The 17,427-nt window shown below is 36.1% G+C and overlaps 1 protein-coding gene across 4 annotated transcripts in view; it reads right to left on the bottom strand.

Annotated features, from left to right (window-relative positions):
* Positions 1-270: 270 nt before the first annotated feature.
* clstn1 (calsyntenin 1) overlaps positions 271-17,427 on the bottom strand; it is a 93,287-nt gene continuing 76,130 nt past the window's right edge. For all 4 annotated transcript variants that reach the window (XM_039755510.1, XM_039755512.1, XM_039755511.1 and 1 more), the window contains 8 exons: positions 17,045-17,202; positions 10,865-11,013; positions 10,498-10,724; positions 9,971-10,141; positions 8,858-9,003; positions 7,471-7,600; positions 6,937-7,121; positions 271-1,345 (listed from right to left, as the gene is read on the bottom strand). In XM_039755510.1, coding sequence (XP_039611444.1) covers positions 1,151-1,345; positions 6,937-7,121; positions 7,471-7,600; positions 8,858-9,003; positions 9,971-10,141; positions 10,498-10,724; positions 10,865-11,013; positions 17,045-17,202 — 1,361 coding nt within the window. In that variant the 3' untranslated portion in view covers positions 271-1,150. The remainder of the gene's footprint in view (positions 1,346-6,936; positions 7,122-7,470; positions 7,601-8,857; positions 9,004-9,970; positions 10,142-10,497; positions 10,725-10,864; positions 11,014-17,044; positions 17,203-17,427) is intronic.

Raw genomic sequence — 17,427 nt, 5'->3', positions numbered from 1 at the left:
GAACAAAAGAGCTCAAGAAAGCCGCGGAAATTTTCAGAATTCAGTATTCCAACGCAAGGATGCCAGCCAGCCATCGCCCGCTCGCCCGCCCAGCCGCCCACCTGTACAAGGACTGGCCGACTAAAGCTTTGGCAATGGCGTCTGGGCCCACAAACACACACGTGTCCATACATACAGAACTGTGGCTTCAAACCATTTAAAGCCGTTACATAATTTCATAATTTATACCCGAGCAGACCCTAAGCCAGTGTGCCCGACGGTTTAAATAAGTTTTTTGTTTATTTACTAGACCCTGAACAAGTAGAGCCACTTGTTTCCAAAACCTACGACAACGTCTGCAAGAAACCTCTGTGGCTGTCATGGGTTTCTTTTTCCTGATGCAGGTTTTTTTTTTTTTTAACAAGCATAATAGTAGTACTTATTTTATTTGCAAATTTTGGAGCATGCTATAGTCATGGTGACGACATACTACGGTACACACTGCTTATGTGAAGGAAAAAATAAAAATCCCCATTTATATATTGGACCCCAAATGTCTAATCCCTCATCTTCACTATCACAATGACTAATTACAGGATTTCATTATATTTACAAAATATTAAAGTAATTTACTCCTCTACATAACCTTTTCGCCGCTTCTCATGCAATAAAAATGAGAAAGAAAAATTCCCGTTCAAATCCGTCCCAATTTGCCACTCTCGGTCACGGAGTCTCCCCTCCCTGTTCACAAGGACACAGTTGCTTTTGTTTGCTTGCTTGCTTGTTTTTAGCAAAAAGGATCTTTGAAAATTCATGAGCAACGTCTACCGATTTGTTTTTTCTTTTAAAGTCTCAACAGCTGAGATGACTTGAAGGAAAAAAAGTGCAAGGCGTCCCCTTATCATGGTGTAAAAAGAAAAAACGGAAGTCAGCCGGGGCCTATTGGAATCGTTTCTAAATAAAATAAAAATTATAATAATTCGGACACTGGATAACAAACTACAGCAGCAACACCGGCCACCACAAGGAACAACTCTGTACTCAGTTTTCTGGTTTGTTTTTTTTGGTTTTACACCATGAGTCCTTAGGAGCTATGGAGTGGATACAGTGGAGTCTTTAAAAGCAGAGCACACACACACACACACACACCTCTGGCCGGCCGTGTGTGGACTCAGTAATTCAGAGTCGAGTCGTCCCATTCCAACTGCTGCTGCTGCTGCCTGATAACGTTCTGTCCTTCCTCCTGCTCACCATCCTCCTCCTCACTACTTTCAGACTCGGCACTGGTAATGTCATCTTCTTCTCCGTCTTCACTTTCCTCTGCTTCTTCTTCCTCATCTTCGCTGCTGTGTTGGTCTTCGTAGGTCTTTTTAAGAAAAGGAAAGACAAACATGTGACTATAAAAACAATTGTTCAGGTCAGGCACATCTCATCAGGTGCACCACATGGACTTCACATCTTACACAACTTGTTCGGTGAACGTCTTCCGTATCCCTTCCCTTTAAGGCAATCGGCTTTCCAAGCCTGTACAATCCAATCTGAGAGTTGTAGGGAGCTGCCACCAACCCTGGAAGCCCACAAACTTGTCTACACTTAAAAATACTGAGCTGGTCAAAAGTCAGCAGTCACCCTCGTGTGGGTAAGGTATGCACCACCTTAAAGGAATAGGCCACCCAAAAGTGACATTTTTATGGTACTTAACACCATGTTGTCTGAAGTAACAGCAGAAAGAAAAAAACAATCTCATGTTTAGATGCAGAACAGAAATTAAAAACTTTATGAACAGTCTGGTGGGATCTCACGCTACGCGTGTTACATAATCCACATGTCAGTTATCCAGTCGTATAATCAAAAAGTGCAAAAAACATACGTTTTGATAAAATTTTGTTAAAATTCATTCTTCCGGAAAAATCAGTGCATATTATAAACAGGAAACTAGGATTATTTTTTGAATTAAAGACAGGACTCTTGACCAATGAATGAAGGGGAAAGGCGGGTCTTCAATTAAAAATGCAATCCTAGGTGACTTTAGTTTCCTGCTTGAGATTTTTCCAGACGTACATATTGAACAAAACTTGCATGTGTTTTGCGTAAGCAGTCTGAGCTCCAACTGAAATACTGACAAGTGGATTTTGCACCACGACTAACGTGAGATGGTTTTTGTTCCCCCCATTGACATTTTTCACATCATTTATTACTCATGGCATTGAACCACAAGGACTTGTTTTATATTAAAATGTTTTTATTTTTGTTGTTCATGAAAACACAAAATTTGAAATTTTTCTTGCCCCTCCCTACAAACCTCATGTGGTAAGTAAGATACTAAAAAATAACATTTTTGGGGTGGCTGTTTATTTAGTAATGTGCCTAGGAAAGAAGAGAAGCCAGAAAACAAAGCAAAGACCAGGAGAGACCTCCAAACTGGCAGTGACTCCTGAGCATTAAGGCAGCTCATAAAACCGACATTATCTTGTTATCATATTACTTTTTTAATTTCAGAACTGTTATCATTTAATTTCAGTATTACTTGTTATGGTACTAGAAACAACACCAAACAACTTGACATGCACTGTGTAAATTTAACGTCTTCCTAGTAACTTTCAAAATTGATTACAGTTCAGACACCATCCTTATTCACTTATTAATACCAACTGTGCAGTCACTGTTGACAATATTGTTAATCAAGTAATGTATGGATTGTTTCAATAATCAATTAGGAAATCCACGTACAAATTGTGTTAAAAATCGATGCAACTAAATCTTGAATGCAAAACCCCCATATTCCATGCTTTTCTATGGTAGGGTCCACCTTTGTCCTCATAGCTTGCTGAAATGGTCACTGCACAGCCTACTCTGGGCGGTAAGTTAAGGTGGTTTCTACTGTATATAATGTTTATTAAAAATCAGAGAACAATTACTTGTTTGTTATATTTTATAAATGTGTGCTGGTTAGCGTTTGCTGTTCACCGGTTTTTCTGCTTGCTTTCATATCCTAGTGACAGATGCCATGCCCCAGTCAAACGCCTCACTGGACAGTGCAATTGTCTATGCTGTGGTGGTGCTGATCTGGTAACATCACTTCAACAGAGGCCCACTGAATCAACAAGCTAATTAAAATGGCAGGCTCAGTTTTGTGACAAACTCAAGACCCCCTGAAAGGTAACAGAGGAAGAAAGAATGAAGATAAAGCGGAGTGCCATTATGAACAATGTTGTACATCCTCTCTGGCCTTGAGGACTATAAGGCAACAGATTATTGTGCAGAAGTGTGTCAAGAAGTCAGGCTCCTTCTTGCCAATGGCAATATACCTTTATAATGACTCAATGTGACCACTCTCTGTATCCCTAGCCAAGTCAAACCCTTTATTTCCTTTTAGTTATTCTGCTGTGTATTTGTGGAGGATTGCTATTATTTGTTATAGTATTTATTTATCTATAGGTTACCGCTAAAGCTCGAAAGCCGTAAATGTGCACATTACCCAGCTAATCTGCAGATTAACTGATTTGCTCTGTTAACGTGCGGGATCAAGAGTTTTCCGCATTTTACCTAGGTAATGTGCACATTAACGGCTTCCATACCGTTAAAGTTCAAAAGTTTGTTTCTCTCATTTCCTTTCCCTTCTCCTTCCCCCTCTTCCTCCACTTTTAGTTTAGTTTCGCCAGCGTCTTGTCGTCGCCGGTTGTTTTTATTTCTCATAATTTGTGTCGGCTGCTATTGTGTAGCATAGCTAATTCTGTTTTCAAATTCGTTTCTGCCTGTTAGCGTGTGAATTTGTATCGTGATTTCTTTTAAAGCAGATAAATTTAACTCCTAGTATGCAAGCAAGCACCGAATTGGTGAGTAAAATGAAGAAAAGATTCTTGGCAAACCTCTTTAGCCAAGATTCAAAATATAATAGTGTTTTAATGACAAAACGAAAGTATGACTCCATAACTGAAGATGTAAAGCGAATAAAAGTTTCCAGGAAGAAAGAATCACCTCGAGATTATCGAATAATTCAAAGGTATGATGTGTGGACTGTACAAGGCTGTGAAAAACTCATTGAGCCATTGTCAGATGCGTGAGAAAGTGTGAAAAAGTTTGTCCATGCCGAAGAATTATTTGACATATTGTATTCTACTCATTTGTCAACTGGCCACAGTGGAAGAGACAGAATGATCAAGCATTTAAATACACTTTATACAAACATAACCCAAGCCCAAATAAAAATGTTTTTGGATTTGTGCGAACCTTGTCAACAAAAACTAAAAAGTGCGAAAAAAGGGATTGTTGTAAAGCCGATTATTTCATCGCATTTGAATAGCAGATGCCTGGTGGATCTCATCGATTACCAATCTCAACCAGATGGAAAGTTTAAGTTTCTCCTCGTATACCAAGACCACTTAACAAAATTTGTTGTATTGAAGCCGCTCACATCAAAACGGGCGGATGAAGTAGCTTATAACTTGCTTGATATTTTTCTCCTTTTTGGCGCTCCAAGTATTTTGCATTCTGATAACGGACGCGAATTTTGTAATAAAATCTTAGAATGTGTAACACAGCTGTGGCCAGGAATCAAAATGGTTAATGGCAAACCTAGACACAGCCAAAGTCAAGGAAGTGTAGAAAGAGCGAATCAAGACATTGAAAACATGCTCACTACTTGGATGGCTGATAACCAAACAAACAAGTGGAGTGAGGGCGTACGATTTGTACAATTCATGAAGAATTGTGGCTATCATTCTGCAATCAACAGAAGTCCATACGAAGCCATGTTCGGTTGTCCCGCAAAAGTGGGATTGTCTTCTTCTATTATACCACAAAGTTTATTACATTCAATAAATACTGAAGAAGACCTTGAAAAATTAGACGATTCTCAAGAGACTGTGATTATGGGAATCACAGTCAAATCTTGCTCAAGAGGACATTCTGTTATCCCCTGCTTCTACAGAATCACCTATAGAAATACAAGAATTTATCGATAGTATATTGATTGAGGATACAGTTATGAAGAATATTCAGTTACCCTGCACCTCCAAGGAATCACCTCTGCATGTTGAACAAGTCATCACTGAGTTACTCTCAACTTCAGCAGAATCGCCATCACAGTTTCGTACAGAGCTTGTAAAGAGGACAATACAAGACATGGTCTGTATTGTTTGCTCAAAAGCAGCATCAGGTGCTCACAAGTGTAAATCGTGTGATATGTTTGTTCACATAATTTGTGGTAAAATAGATCCTAAAGAGGAAGGGTATGGCAAGAATGTATTGTGCAACATCTGTAAAAAGAATATGGATCAGGAAATACAGCGTGATGAAGCCAAGAAAGGTTTAGAAAAGCAAGCAAAGAAAATGTTAGCAGTTTCTAATGCAAAACACCCAAATGTCGATGAAGGTGTCACTGTGAGAATTAAAGTACCCAAAGTAGACAGAGCAAAAACTGATGCCCGCTCGATTTTAGCTGTGGTTCTTAGTAAAACAGAGGATGGCTTTTATAAACTTGGTACTAAAACGGGTATTTTAAAACAATTGTATGCAAAATCTGAATTCAGTGTTTGCAAAGAGAGATTTTTAACGAAAGAAGATGTCCCTGCTGTAGAAATATCTTTACGTCAAACAGCAATAAAACAATCCCTTGGTACTGGGCAGGGTTTCAGAAAATGTGACTGCAAATCTAAATGTACCACAAATAGGTGTGTTTGTCACAAAAAACAATTGCTATGTAATTCAAAGTGTCACCAATCTTTAGATTGCACTAATAAGTAAGCATAATTTTATCATACGTTTTGCAAATTCATTTCCTTAATTGTAATATTTTCAACCGTTTGATTCTTTGTATTATAGTTTTTTAATTGATTGATAATTGATTCTATCAACTAATTTGTTGATTGATTGTATTAACTTGATTCTTTAGATATCCAAAAATAAATAAATAACATTATGTTAATTTAAGCGTACAGAAACATTGCTGTTGTTCCAGCAAAGATCTTATTTTCACTTTAACGAGTGCCTAGTAGGTAATGTGCAGATTATCTAGGTAATTTGAGAAATGAAACAATTTTCGGCACTTTAACGGATCACCCTAGTTAATCTGCACATTACCTAGATAATCTGTAGAATAACTGATTTCTGCACTTTAGTGGTAACATATATATCAAGTTTCTGTAAAAAGCTAAACCTCGCCCTCTGGGCTAAATGAAGTACTATCTACTTATCAATCAGACCAGACCTCGCCCTATCTGGCCATTAGATGTCCACAGCCAATACAATAAGCTGACAAATCAAAGTTAAGTGGCACGCTACAAACCTTACACATCCCGCACTTTGCCGTACATCATCTTGCGGTATCAGGTGAGTCTTGGGTGAAACCTGTCATGTTTTTTAGATACTTCTGCATAGCCACTGTACTGTGATGATATGCCAAATGACTTACTGTCACAGTGTTGGCAGACAATTACATTTTTTTATTTTACAGTGAACTGTTCCCAAAACCCTGAAACTTCCTGACATTTTCTGCTAGGACCCTATTCTGGGCTTTCTTTGCTTTATACCATTTCCTTAATTACTTGAGGAGGTAAATTTTAATCTGGGATATTTTTTAAATCATGTGTTGACGAATTAACTGATAAACTGAACAGTTACCCCAAAAAAAAAAAACTTCTGCTGCTCTAACACTGAAGATACCAGAAAACACATACTGTGTACTACCACTGCTATCGCAGATGACATGTCTACTCTCACCTGAGAAAATGCCCATAAAAGACATTTATTTTGAATTTATTATTTTTCTGACAAAATCTTGACATTTGATTAGCACAAAAAATGGTATTATATCAGAGGTGATGAAGAAGTTTTTGATCCATAACAACTAATGTGTTATAACCCTTCTTAGTAAGTAAAAAAATGACTGTCTCTAAAATTAAAATAAACTTTAAAACCATTGTTTCTCTCATCTAAGAAATATTCAATTGTTCTTGCCTCCATGGGGTTGACTGTGATGGTTAAAGCAGAGTCATCCCAGTCCATTTCATTTTCTTTGCCATTCTCGTGGTCCCTCATACTCCTCTGATGTGCAGCACGGATCCGGAAAACTCCCAAAATAATCATAAACACCAGGAAGCTGACACAAACCACAATTACAATCGTGGCAGCACTTGGAACAACTGCAAGCCAAAAAAAGAGAACATGTAGACTTGATGCGGTACACAACACAAATTTTAAATTCAGAACCATTTTATCTTTACCATAGTAGATGCAAACTCAAAATTTGTAATCAACTCACACTGTCTAAAACATGATTTTTTTGGGGTCCTTCAGATGTTGTGTCTCTAAATTTTATTTTATACACATCAAAATGTATAATTTTCACTTTGGCCTTTGATATGCTGTAGTTGTTAAGTGATGTGCGTTCACACAGATTACTTGTCTAATCACTCTAAATGTTTTAGATATAACTAGAGGGAGAGCGCTAAAACACATTTTAATAATTTTGAATAATCTGAAAGCAATTACCCAACGCTGGATGAGGTTTTGCTAAATTATGCCCAGGCAAATCCGCATGGTGCATTCGATTGACAAACTGTGGCTGTGCCATCACATTGTTAGCATGGTCGACTGGATTAGCTGTGTGAATAACATTTACCTGAAAAAAATAAAATAGTTTTCAGAAATCTTATACATAAACAAATATTACAGTTTTTTGAACAAAGATGTTATAGATTTTGTTACACAGAGGTAAATAGCACATTAACACTAAAGGCAACACCAGTTGTTAAAAAAATAATTCATTTGTGCTGTTCACAAGTTGCAAATTGTTAAGTTGAACATTCCATCAACGCCTGTAATAAAACATGGCTGTGGCGCTCAGTCAGTGCATTAATATAAATAATAAGTGTCTAGTGGCGAGTGTAAAATGTTTTAAATGGTGCTACTTCATGAAGCTGACTTGTCAAGTGTGTATATAGAATTTGAGGTAAACATCCTTCGATTACCAATATGGTAAAAGCAATTAAAAAAAAAACCATATCAAACAAACACAATAGTAACAAAAGTGGATAACTATTTTTCATACTATCATAAAAAAGCAGTAATTTATGTTAGGATTCAGTAAAACAACAATTTGCAGGTCACATTATTATGTGTGCAAGAGGAGGGTCTGAACTGTCTAAGCACATGACACATCAGTTCTCAACATGCTACTGTATTTTGTTACTCTGACCAGTACTGCTCTGTTCTGTTCTGGGTAAACCTCCCTTTGATAGTATGCCTTGTAAAAATAATAAATAGTCCAGGATGTAATCGGTATATTAGGAAATCTGTAAGTGGATAACTGGATTGACATGCAAGAGTTGACTTATTAATTAAACATGGACACAAAGTTTTTTCTATGCATGAAAAAAGTCATTTTTCAAAAAGAGCAGATGATTAAAAAAAGAAAAGTGGTATTAACAGATTTTACCACCAACATACTGTACTTATACTGTGCACTGTTGACCCAAGGTTCTTCAAAGAGAATGGCCTTAACTGGGAAAGCTGAAGTTGCAGTTTTGAAGAGTAATAACCAAAAAACTCTGCATTTAATAAGATGAGAGCTAGTACACAAAGACCATACTTGATGAGATAAGGCAATTCCAAAACTGAAGAGCAGCTTTAAATGGATGAAAGCATTGCTAGAAATGTTTTAACAAATGCATACACAATATTGCACTACATCTTCTTTAGTAACAAAAGGTTGACCAGGACAACAATGAAACACATTGCTAATCCAAATATTCAAACTGCATTTTCTTGTAACTGGAATCAGCAATGGCTTAAAAACTGCAGAAAACGTCCAATATTAGAAAAACAACAGAGACTGAGATCTTTTACTGTGAAAGCCATATCATCTAGGAACACTTACCTCAACCTTGAACTCATTACTGATGTAGCGGCCATTAAGTTCAGAACAGACCATCTTGAACTTCCTATCAAAGAGGGATTCTGCATGCCAGTGTCGATAGCGGACCTGGTGGAGAACCTGCTCATAATTTGCCATAGTATCCACCCCTGTAGGAAAATTTACAGAAGTAATATTATCACACAGTATTTAAGCAAAGCAATGTTCAGCAAAGGTCAACAGGCAATCTTTTTTGAAGTCTGAAAAGGCTAAATTGTTTTTGTTAGGCATTAAAATCATGCATTTTCTCAAATCAAATAAGCCTTGTTGTAAGGTAACTTGAAATTGACAATATGATTACAAGGTGTAAAGATTTCTTCAAAGAGAGTCTCTTCTATGGTGCTACAATTTCAACAAAAATTAATCTTTAGCGCTTTTACTTTAAATTTTACTTATTGTCCAACCATTACCCAAAATGGTGGAATTCCAACTGTTACCAAAATGGAGGAAATGAAATGCTTGTTTGTTGCTGTATCTTGTGAAATGTCACTTTATTGATCATCCTTCAAGCAGAATGTATAATCATTTCTTTCTTTTTAGAGAGTTACCCTTCATTTTTGACGTTGTTTTATTACTTATGAATACTTTGCTACTATTACTTCTGAAAACAACTGATAAATACAGTTGGGAAAGGAAGGGCTTGAAAATGTGCAGAAATTGCAAAGGAATTAAAAACTAAGACGACGAATAATGTAATAGGGATTTAAAACTGATACCACTTAGATTAAAGGCTACATACCAAACAGCACCTAAAACCACCACAACTTACAATTAAACATTACTGTTTAACTTGCTCAAGGTAGCAATATGAGCCAAACAATATAATAATTATAGCAATTAAAAGTTAGAAGAAATAAAAACCTTACTTCACTTGGTATTCTGATTCACATGGAACACTTTAACATTTTAAAGGAGCTACTCTTTAAATGCAAATATCATCTCATTTGACTCTATTTTACTATGTTCTTAGTCTCAATGTCCACTAAATGTACACATTTTCTGTTTTCAGCATTAATATATACATTAAAAGGCTTAAACTTGAGGTCTTCTTATCAAATGGCAGTACATGATACGCACCAGTAATAATCATTCCAAGGTTTGATGTGCTCATCTCCATTCCTTTTTGATGAATCAAAGAAAGGTCAATGTCCAGGCTCTCCTGTTCAGTATTCAGCTCATCCCCCAAAACTGTCACCTCACACATGTCAAGATTATGCAAAATCTCTTCAGAGACAATGGACTCTTGGACTACAAAAATTAAAAAAAGGTTTTCAAAATACAACATTGATTGCACCAGCCAGAAGGCAGTCAAAAGAAACTCCATTATTCTTCATTTTAAAAGTATGGTTTTATAATCTCAAACTAGCATGAAAGGGAATATACAAAACAGCATCATTCAGACTATAAACAATGTAAAGCACACCAAAATCTTGAGTTTATTCTTAAGGGCACCAGCTTTAGCAGAAGAGCTGCTCACATTTGGTGTGCTGTAATTTTATCTGCCACACATGACATATGGATGCACCTTAAAGTGAACACACTGTGCAGCAATTTTAAAGGTCAAGCCAATTAAGATAATCCACAAATCTAAATCACTAGTGTACCTGTTGGATCATCTTCTCCTTCCCCTTCTGGCTCCACCTCACGAGAGATTGTGCTAACAATCCTGAGCTCTGGAAACAGCTTTACACCCTCTTTACTCTCAAATTCTGAAGCTGCCCTTGCAAAGTGATCAATGCCACTTAGGCTAATCTTGGGTTCCTCTGGCTGCAAAACCATGATGTAGCCTTCTACATTTGGGACAGAGATGCAGGTCTCCTCATTAAAACACCTAGAAACACAGACACGAGTTAATTAAACACAAGACTGAATAAATGTATTCAGGAACAAAATAATGCATGTCCTCTGAAGCTCTTTTTTGGATTTTCTACATGCATACAAGTATAGATTAAGGCTTGTACTTTAACATACTTGACAGCTGTTGTGACTTTAAGCCTTCTGATTCCAGGGGTTGGAAACTGACGTGAATTCAAATAAGACACATGTTGCATTGCTTTATCAAAGCTCTCAATGTCATCTCCCTCCATTACCAACAGGGACTGGTTTGGATTAAAGTGAACCTGAAGCAAACAAAACAGAAATACATTTATTTTATGCGAGTCTGCTGTAAAATTGTATGTTCGTTAAGGTCAGACAAAAAAATTAACAGTAAGTCTGACATGGAAGTTCAAACTGTATATTAAAATGATTCAGTTGCCAAATACAAGACATCTTCTGCTCAATATGCTTAGTAGATAATAAAAATGTACCAACTGAATAAAAATACACAAAACTCTGTATAATAGGAATAGAATTACCACTTTTTTACATATTTTAAATTTTCATTATACAATTTAAAGGACTTCCTAACCACAGTGTCAATTCAGCCTACTTAGGCCTGTACTTTAACTTATTTTGTTTACCCTATGAAATACATTTTCCAATGTCAGCCATGTTTTTAAAAGTAAGAAATATATGCTAGTCAGTATTTTCTTTTGTCTATCAATTTTGGTTTCTAAATTACAATAATTTTAAAAGCAATTGACAAGGTTAATACACTTGAAACTGAGTAGTACAATACAAAGTTCATTAAATAATCAGCATTTAAAAATTGCTTATGAATAAGTATCTAAATAAGCTGCATGCCTCTTGCTAACAATGAAAACTATTTTTTTTAAATATTACCAGTATTTTAAAGTTGCTACTATTAGATTCTGTTAATTATGTAGACTAACCAAAAATGCAACATTCAGCTAGAATCAGCTCACCAAAAGCTTATTTACACCAATTGAGTAAAATGTTGAACTTAAAATATAACAAAGATGGCACATTTCTGTATCTACCATATTACAAGAAAGGTCATGATTAGTCTGTCAAATAAGTCAAGTAGTCTTGTAGTGCCTATTTGCCATTATTATGCTGTGCCCTAATTAATGTTTCCTTTGAAGTTCTGCTTGTGACCAAAGTGTCAACTCTGCCTACACAAGACAGCGCTTAAAGAAATGTTTCTGTAAAATTGATAAGTTCATTAGGTGAATTTAAATGGCCTACATATGATCCATGAAAACCCAATTAAATTAGAAGCATGTTTACCAGCCACTAAAAGCGAAATATCACAAATGGCTAGTGAACACAAGAAACACAAATATTACTAGGCACAACAAAACATATGTGTACATATAAATTCATCATCCAACCCACTATATCCTAACTACAGGGTCACGGGGGTCTGCTGGAGCCAATCCCAGCCTTAGAATATATATTATGCTTTAGCATTATTCAGAGTTATCAGAAGTATGCAGTAGTGCAGCTGCTTCACGGATGAACATTACTTTTTTCCTAAGAGCAGCTCAAAATTGACCCATGTGCATGTGTGAGTGCATAAGAAGATCCTGTGATAAACTGCTACATCACCTAGGGTTGTGTGGTATGCTGCAGTTTGTGGTGATGTGGGATTTTTAAAGAATTTATTAAACTAGCTTCACTTGGCCCACTGTGCAGTGTCTCTTGCAGATGGTGAAGGACTGGCAACGGGGGATGTGTGCAGCTCAGTTGGGCACCTCATAGACTCAGAGGAACTGGGACGTGAGCCAGGTTTAACATTTGACTGCACCTGTTGGCGGGCACCCTCTCTTGCTGCAAGGCCCTGAAGAGATAAGCAAAGGAGATGCCAGATTTTTGCAAAGCAGCATTGGTGCTCATGTTTTTAGTAGAGGAGCAGATCTGCCTTTTACTTTAACCTCATTTTAAGGATGATGTATTTATTATTTAACTTCCACATTTTATCTTGATTTTGTTGAATTATTTATTTATTTTTGGATTGCCACTGCACTATTTGGGCACTTTGTGGTTTTGAACCCATGTTTTGGTTTTGTAATAAGGCACTTATCACTTTGCACCATCCATGTTGACTAATTTGCCCAGCTCATCCTCGATTATGACTACTGACAGCTGCAGGTTCAAACTGCCAAAGAGCATGGAGCCAACCCAGGCTGTTACAGGTTGTTACACACCAGCACTGCCAGGCTTTTTCTGCCAGCAATCCTGAATTCTATTAGGAGGGTCTGGGAATGTGATATTATGATATTTACAAAAAAACAAATATTCGCTCTAAAAGGGAAATGCAAAAGACAGCATATAAAAAATAGGTAAGCAATATCCTTCTGCGGTTATTAGCATATGAATCACTGGTCCTTAAGACCAAGTGTATAGCAGACTACAGAGTGAAGCATAATAGTTCTGATGATTTTTGAAAGCCAAGTATTTCATTTACTTTAACAGTATGTGTCCCACAAGTACAAGGATACAGCATTTCTTTTAAGTAAATATTGATATTTACTGATATTTCAAAACAAATGAAATGCTTAAAATTTTATTTGTGTTACAAGAATCTGTCAGAGCTGAAGCTTACTTAAGTGTCTTGATAGTCGCAAAGACCCTCATATGCCATCTGCTAGCCGATGGTTTGCAAGTGTGTGTACATTCCAGAAGGCCTTGTAGTTCCACAAGTAACCACAAGATGGCAAGCTGCTAAGAAAACCCAACACAACCTTTTAAATGCCTGCAAACATCTATTTAATAGTTCAAAGTGTATCTATAAAGCCTCCAATTTATGTTACCTTAACTTTTGAGAGGATTACTGAAAGACCTGCTTGGCGCTAAAAGTGCCATATTTCAAAATGATTACACAAGAGAATATTTTTTAAAATTACAACATAAAAAATAGACCACAAAGTCAAATCAGCCTCTCTCACTCAACAAAAGACCTAAACATTCATTTCACTGAATCAACATACAACTTAAGACACCTTTGACACCAGTCTCTCTCTTACCGCATATTACCGCAACTATGTAAAAACTGGTTTCTTACCAGTTAAAAATGTAGGAACATTTACAATGTTTTCCAAGTATGTGGGACACAAATTAATTCATTGCCTCATTTCTACAAGAATTTCCTAGTACAATGTATTATCAACAGCAGGAGTGGGGAACTTCTGGCCCATATGAAATGGCCGCTGAAGGTTTCCAAGATTTGATGCGTTTTTTTTTTTCCTTCTGTCACAAAGCTGCTCATCATAGATTCTTTAATAATAAATTATTTAAATATAAATTGGAACAGAACTGTGGCTGAATGCTATGCTTCTTTACTTCCAATACTCAAATGACCCAGTCATCTTGCCATAGATCATTTACAGTTTTACCATCCAACTGCCCTTGCAAGTGCTCAAACTGGTCTTCTTGCAATTGTAACTAACTGTGAAAATGGCAAAGGAAAGGGAATGCTGTGTCTTAACACCAGTGAACAGAGTTTTACTTCTTTGTGGACGTGAAAGGCAGGACAGTGTGCTTTATTTTTGGAATGATAACTGATGGCGCACCAGCCATTGATGACCCACATCCAAAAGGAAATGGCACATAATGGTTCTCAGTGATGTAGTTACATATAACTGTATCATTCACAAAGAGAATCTGTGTTTACCATCACTACATCCAAATCTGCTGTTTCCTACATTAAGATCATCAAAAGCAGAATGCGGCTAACCACTGGTTTTAGGGAATCACTGAAAGGCCTAGAAACAGACTACAGAGATTTTGTTTACTGCTATCAAGTGTGAAAGCTAAGCATAATATCTTCTCAAAATTCACATTCTTAAAAGACAGGCTTTGTTCCACACTGGCGGACTTCAACTTGGAGAACCAGCTATATCTGGTAACAATATCACTGCCACTAAGTATCCCGCAGTAAGTCAAGGAAAGGCATACTCAACTATCATAATTAAAATTAAGCTTAAACTGACAGGGAGCCATTTATGAACATTCAATAGCGTAAATGTCTTTTATTAACATGCTTGTTCTCAGTAGTTTATGGCCAAGTATCACATATGTAAATAATAATCTGCCTCGAAACAGGAAAGATTCCCTAACCCAATCTACAGGTTGCTCAAATCATTCTATTTGCAGCTTTAATTTCATTATGAATTACAAGAACCATGAAGTATGAAAATAGGACTCTTGTTCTTAGGGCTGTACACAAATGCCCAGTTAAATATAAGGTTAAATTATTTCAAATTACTCCTCATACCATATAAAATATTACATTGCTATGGACCTAAATGCATAACAGAGTTTATCAATACAACAACAACATTTATTTATATAGTACATTTTCATACAAACAGTAGCTCAAAGTGCTTTACATAATGAAGAGTAGAAAAATAAGACAAAGTAAGAAAATAAAATAAGTCAACATTAATTAACATAGAATAAGAGTAAGGTCCAATGGCCAGGGTGGACAGAAAAAACAAAACAAAAAAAAAAACTCCAGACGGCTGGAGAAAAAAATAAAATCTGTAGGGATTCCAGACCTTTAGACTGCCCAGTCCCCTCTGGGCAAATACAAACACTCAGACACATAAAACAATCTCATGGTGTTGGTCAGCATAAAGTTTCAAGGATTAATAAAACAACTGGGAGAGATCAAACCTGTAGCTACAGGGCCCCAAAGATGTTGAACTCTCTGCCTGCTTATGTAAGGGATGCCACATCAGTCTCAGTTTTTAAATTCAGGTTTAAGATTCAATACTTCAGTCTAGCATATAATGATTAGAGCAGCTGATTAGGGTACTCATATTGCAATTCTGCATTAGCATTTGTTCAAAATATAAAAGCCTGGCAATCATTATGAACTATTAGTGATCCTCCTCTATTCCTTTTATCCTTTCGGTACCCTACTGTAGATTAAGTGCCATAACTATGGTGCCAAACTACTACTACTGCTTCACAGTGACAGGAGAGTTTTTGAGTCTGGGATTCAATTTGCTTTTTATTAGACTATCCAGCATATGCTTATAATGTAACTGTCCATGATGACAAGGCGGTCACCCTAACCTGTACTCAATGAAGAGCACAACAGAAAAAGTAAATAAAATTCAGTGAAGGAGATTGCATACAAACCTGTGTGTTATACATGACTGCATTATTTTTACATGAAATATACCTAGGGAAATATAATACAAACTTAAAACTGTAAATAGATACATTTTTATAGCACTACAAAGTCTTGTGGTAGGCTTAAGGGGTTGCATCACTCTCTTAAACGTGTTGTTTTCCTTTCTAGTTAAGGCACTATGCACTATAAAATCTTAAAAGTTTAGAACATACAAGACAGGTGAGAACAACCATTAAGCTTGTAATCTTATTTATGCTGCAGTAAAAGCTGAGCATAGTAGTCAAACACAGTATTTATTATATAATGTGAACTGCTGTCTATACTAAAAATTTGTGTGTTTTAAGCATTTTTTCACTCTGGTATTCTGGTATTATCTAAACCCATTATGCAGTTAAACTAGTTAATTTAGCAGACATACTTAAGCAATATGGGCTGCACTTCTTGATCATTAGCTGGTATTTTGGAGAACTGTTAATTAACTTAATTATTTTACATGGTAGAAATCAAGAGCTTATAGGGCAAACAAATTTAGCTAATTCATATTTCACCCATGAAAAATATATTTCAACTACACCCTTAATGTAATTTCAAGTTAACAAAAACACAACAGAACCATTTTTAAGTACATGTTTAGGATAACTATTTAAACTCACTTTAAATATAACAAAAAACTTCAATTTATTTGTTTTCATGCATCCATCCTTTTTATAGACCTTATTGCAAAATGAATTTGTGGAAAGCAGAAACTCTAACACACCCTAAAATAATTGCAGGGAAAGTAAAAATCAGTTAAGGTAAGACTATCAGAACAGAGTGAGTTAAAATAATGCTGCATGCAGTGTTTTGGGGTTTACATAGCAGCTGTTTTTTGGCTACTTTTGATCTACCTGGGTTTCTTTAAGCCCCTCTATAGTCTGCGTATGGAATAAACCAAGAGCATAAATTTGGTACAGACTACCATCATGTGGCATATCAGTACTGAAGACACTTAATTTAGGGAAACTATAATGCTAAGGAGATACTTTGTAACAATGTATAACAAAGGAAAACAAAATGAAGAATTGCAATTTTCTATGGCACCTTACCAACAATTCACAAAAATATGTAGACAATAGTTTTAATTAAACACAAACCTACACAATATCATGATTCAAAATTGTTACCTTAATGCTGCTGCCAAGCTCTTCAGGAAGCTGAATATCCAGCCCCTCTTTGCAGGTATACAGGCAATCAATTACTTTCTTGTTCTCCAGTTTACCCGATCGAATCATTAAACCTGCTAAGTTACCATGAAAGAACTGAGCCATACGCAGGTTTCCACCTGTTGACAGGAAAAAGAAAACGAACAAAAATACACAAAAGGATGTATTTTTCTTGAAAATTATAAATTAATATCATCATGCATGTTAAAAAGTTTCACCAGAAGACCGATCTTACAAATTATGAACATTGCACTGAAAGAAAACATATTTTATCATGCAGTTTGCTTCACATTAGGCAAACAATAAAAAATCCAACTAAATGAAAAAAGGGCATTTGTGTGGAT

Source organism: Polypterus senegalus, chromosome 6 (genome assembly GCF_016835505.1).
Source record: "Polypterus senegalus isolate Bchr_013 chromosome 6, ASM1683550v1, whole genome shotgun sequence".
NCBI lineage: Eukaryota > Metazoa > Chordata > Cladistia > Polypteriformes > Polypteridae > Polypterus > Polypterus senegalus.
This window is presented reverse-complemented; position numbering and strand designations above follow the sequence as displayed.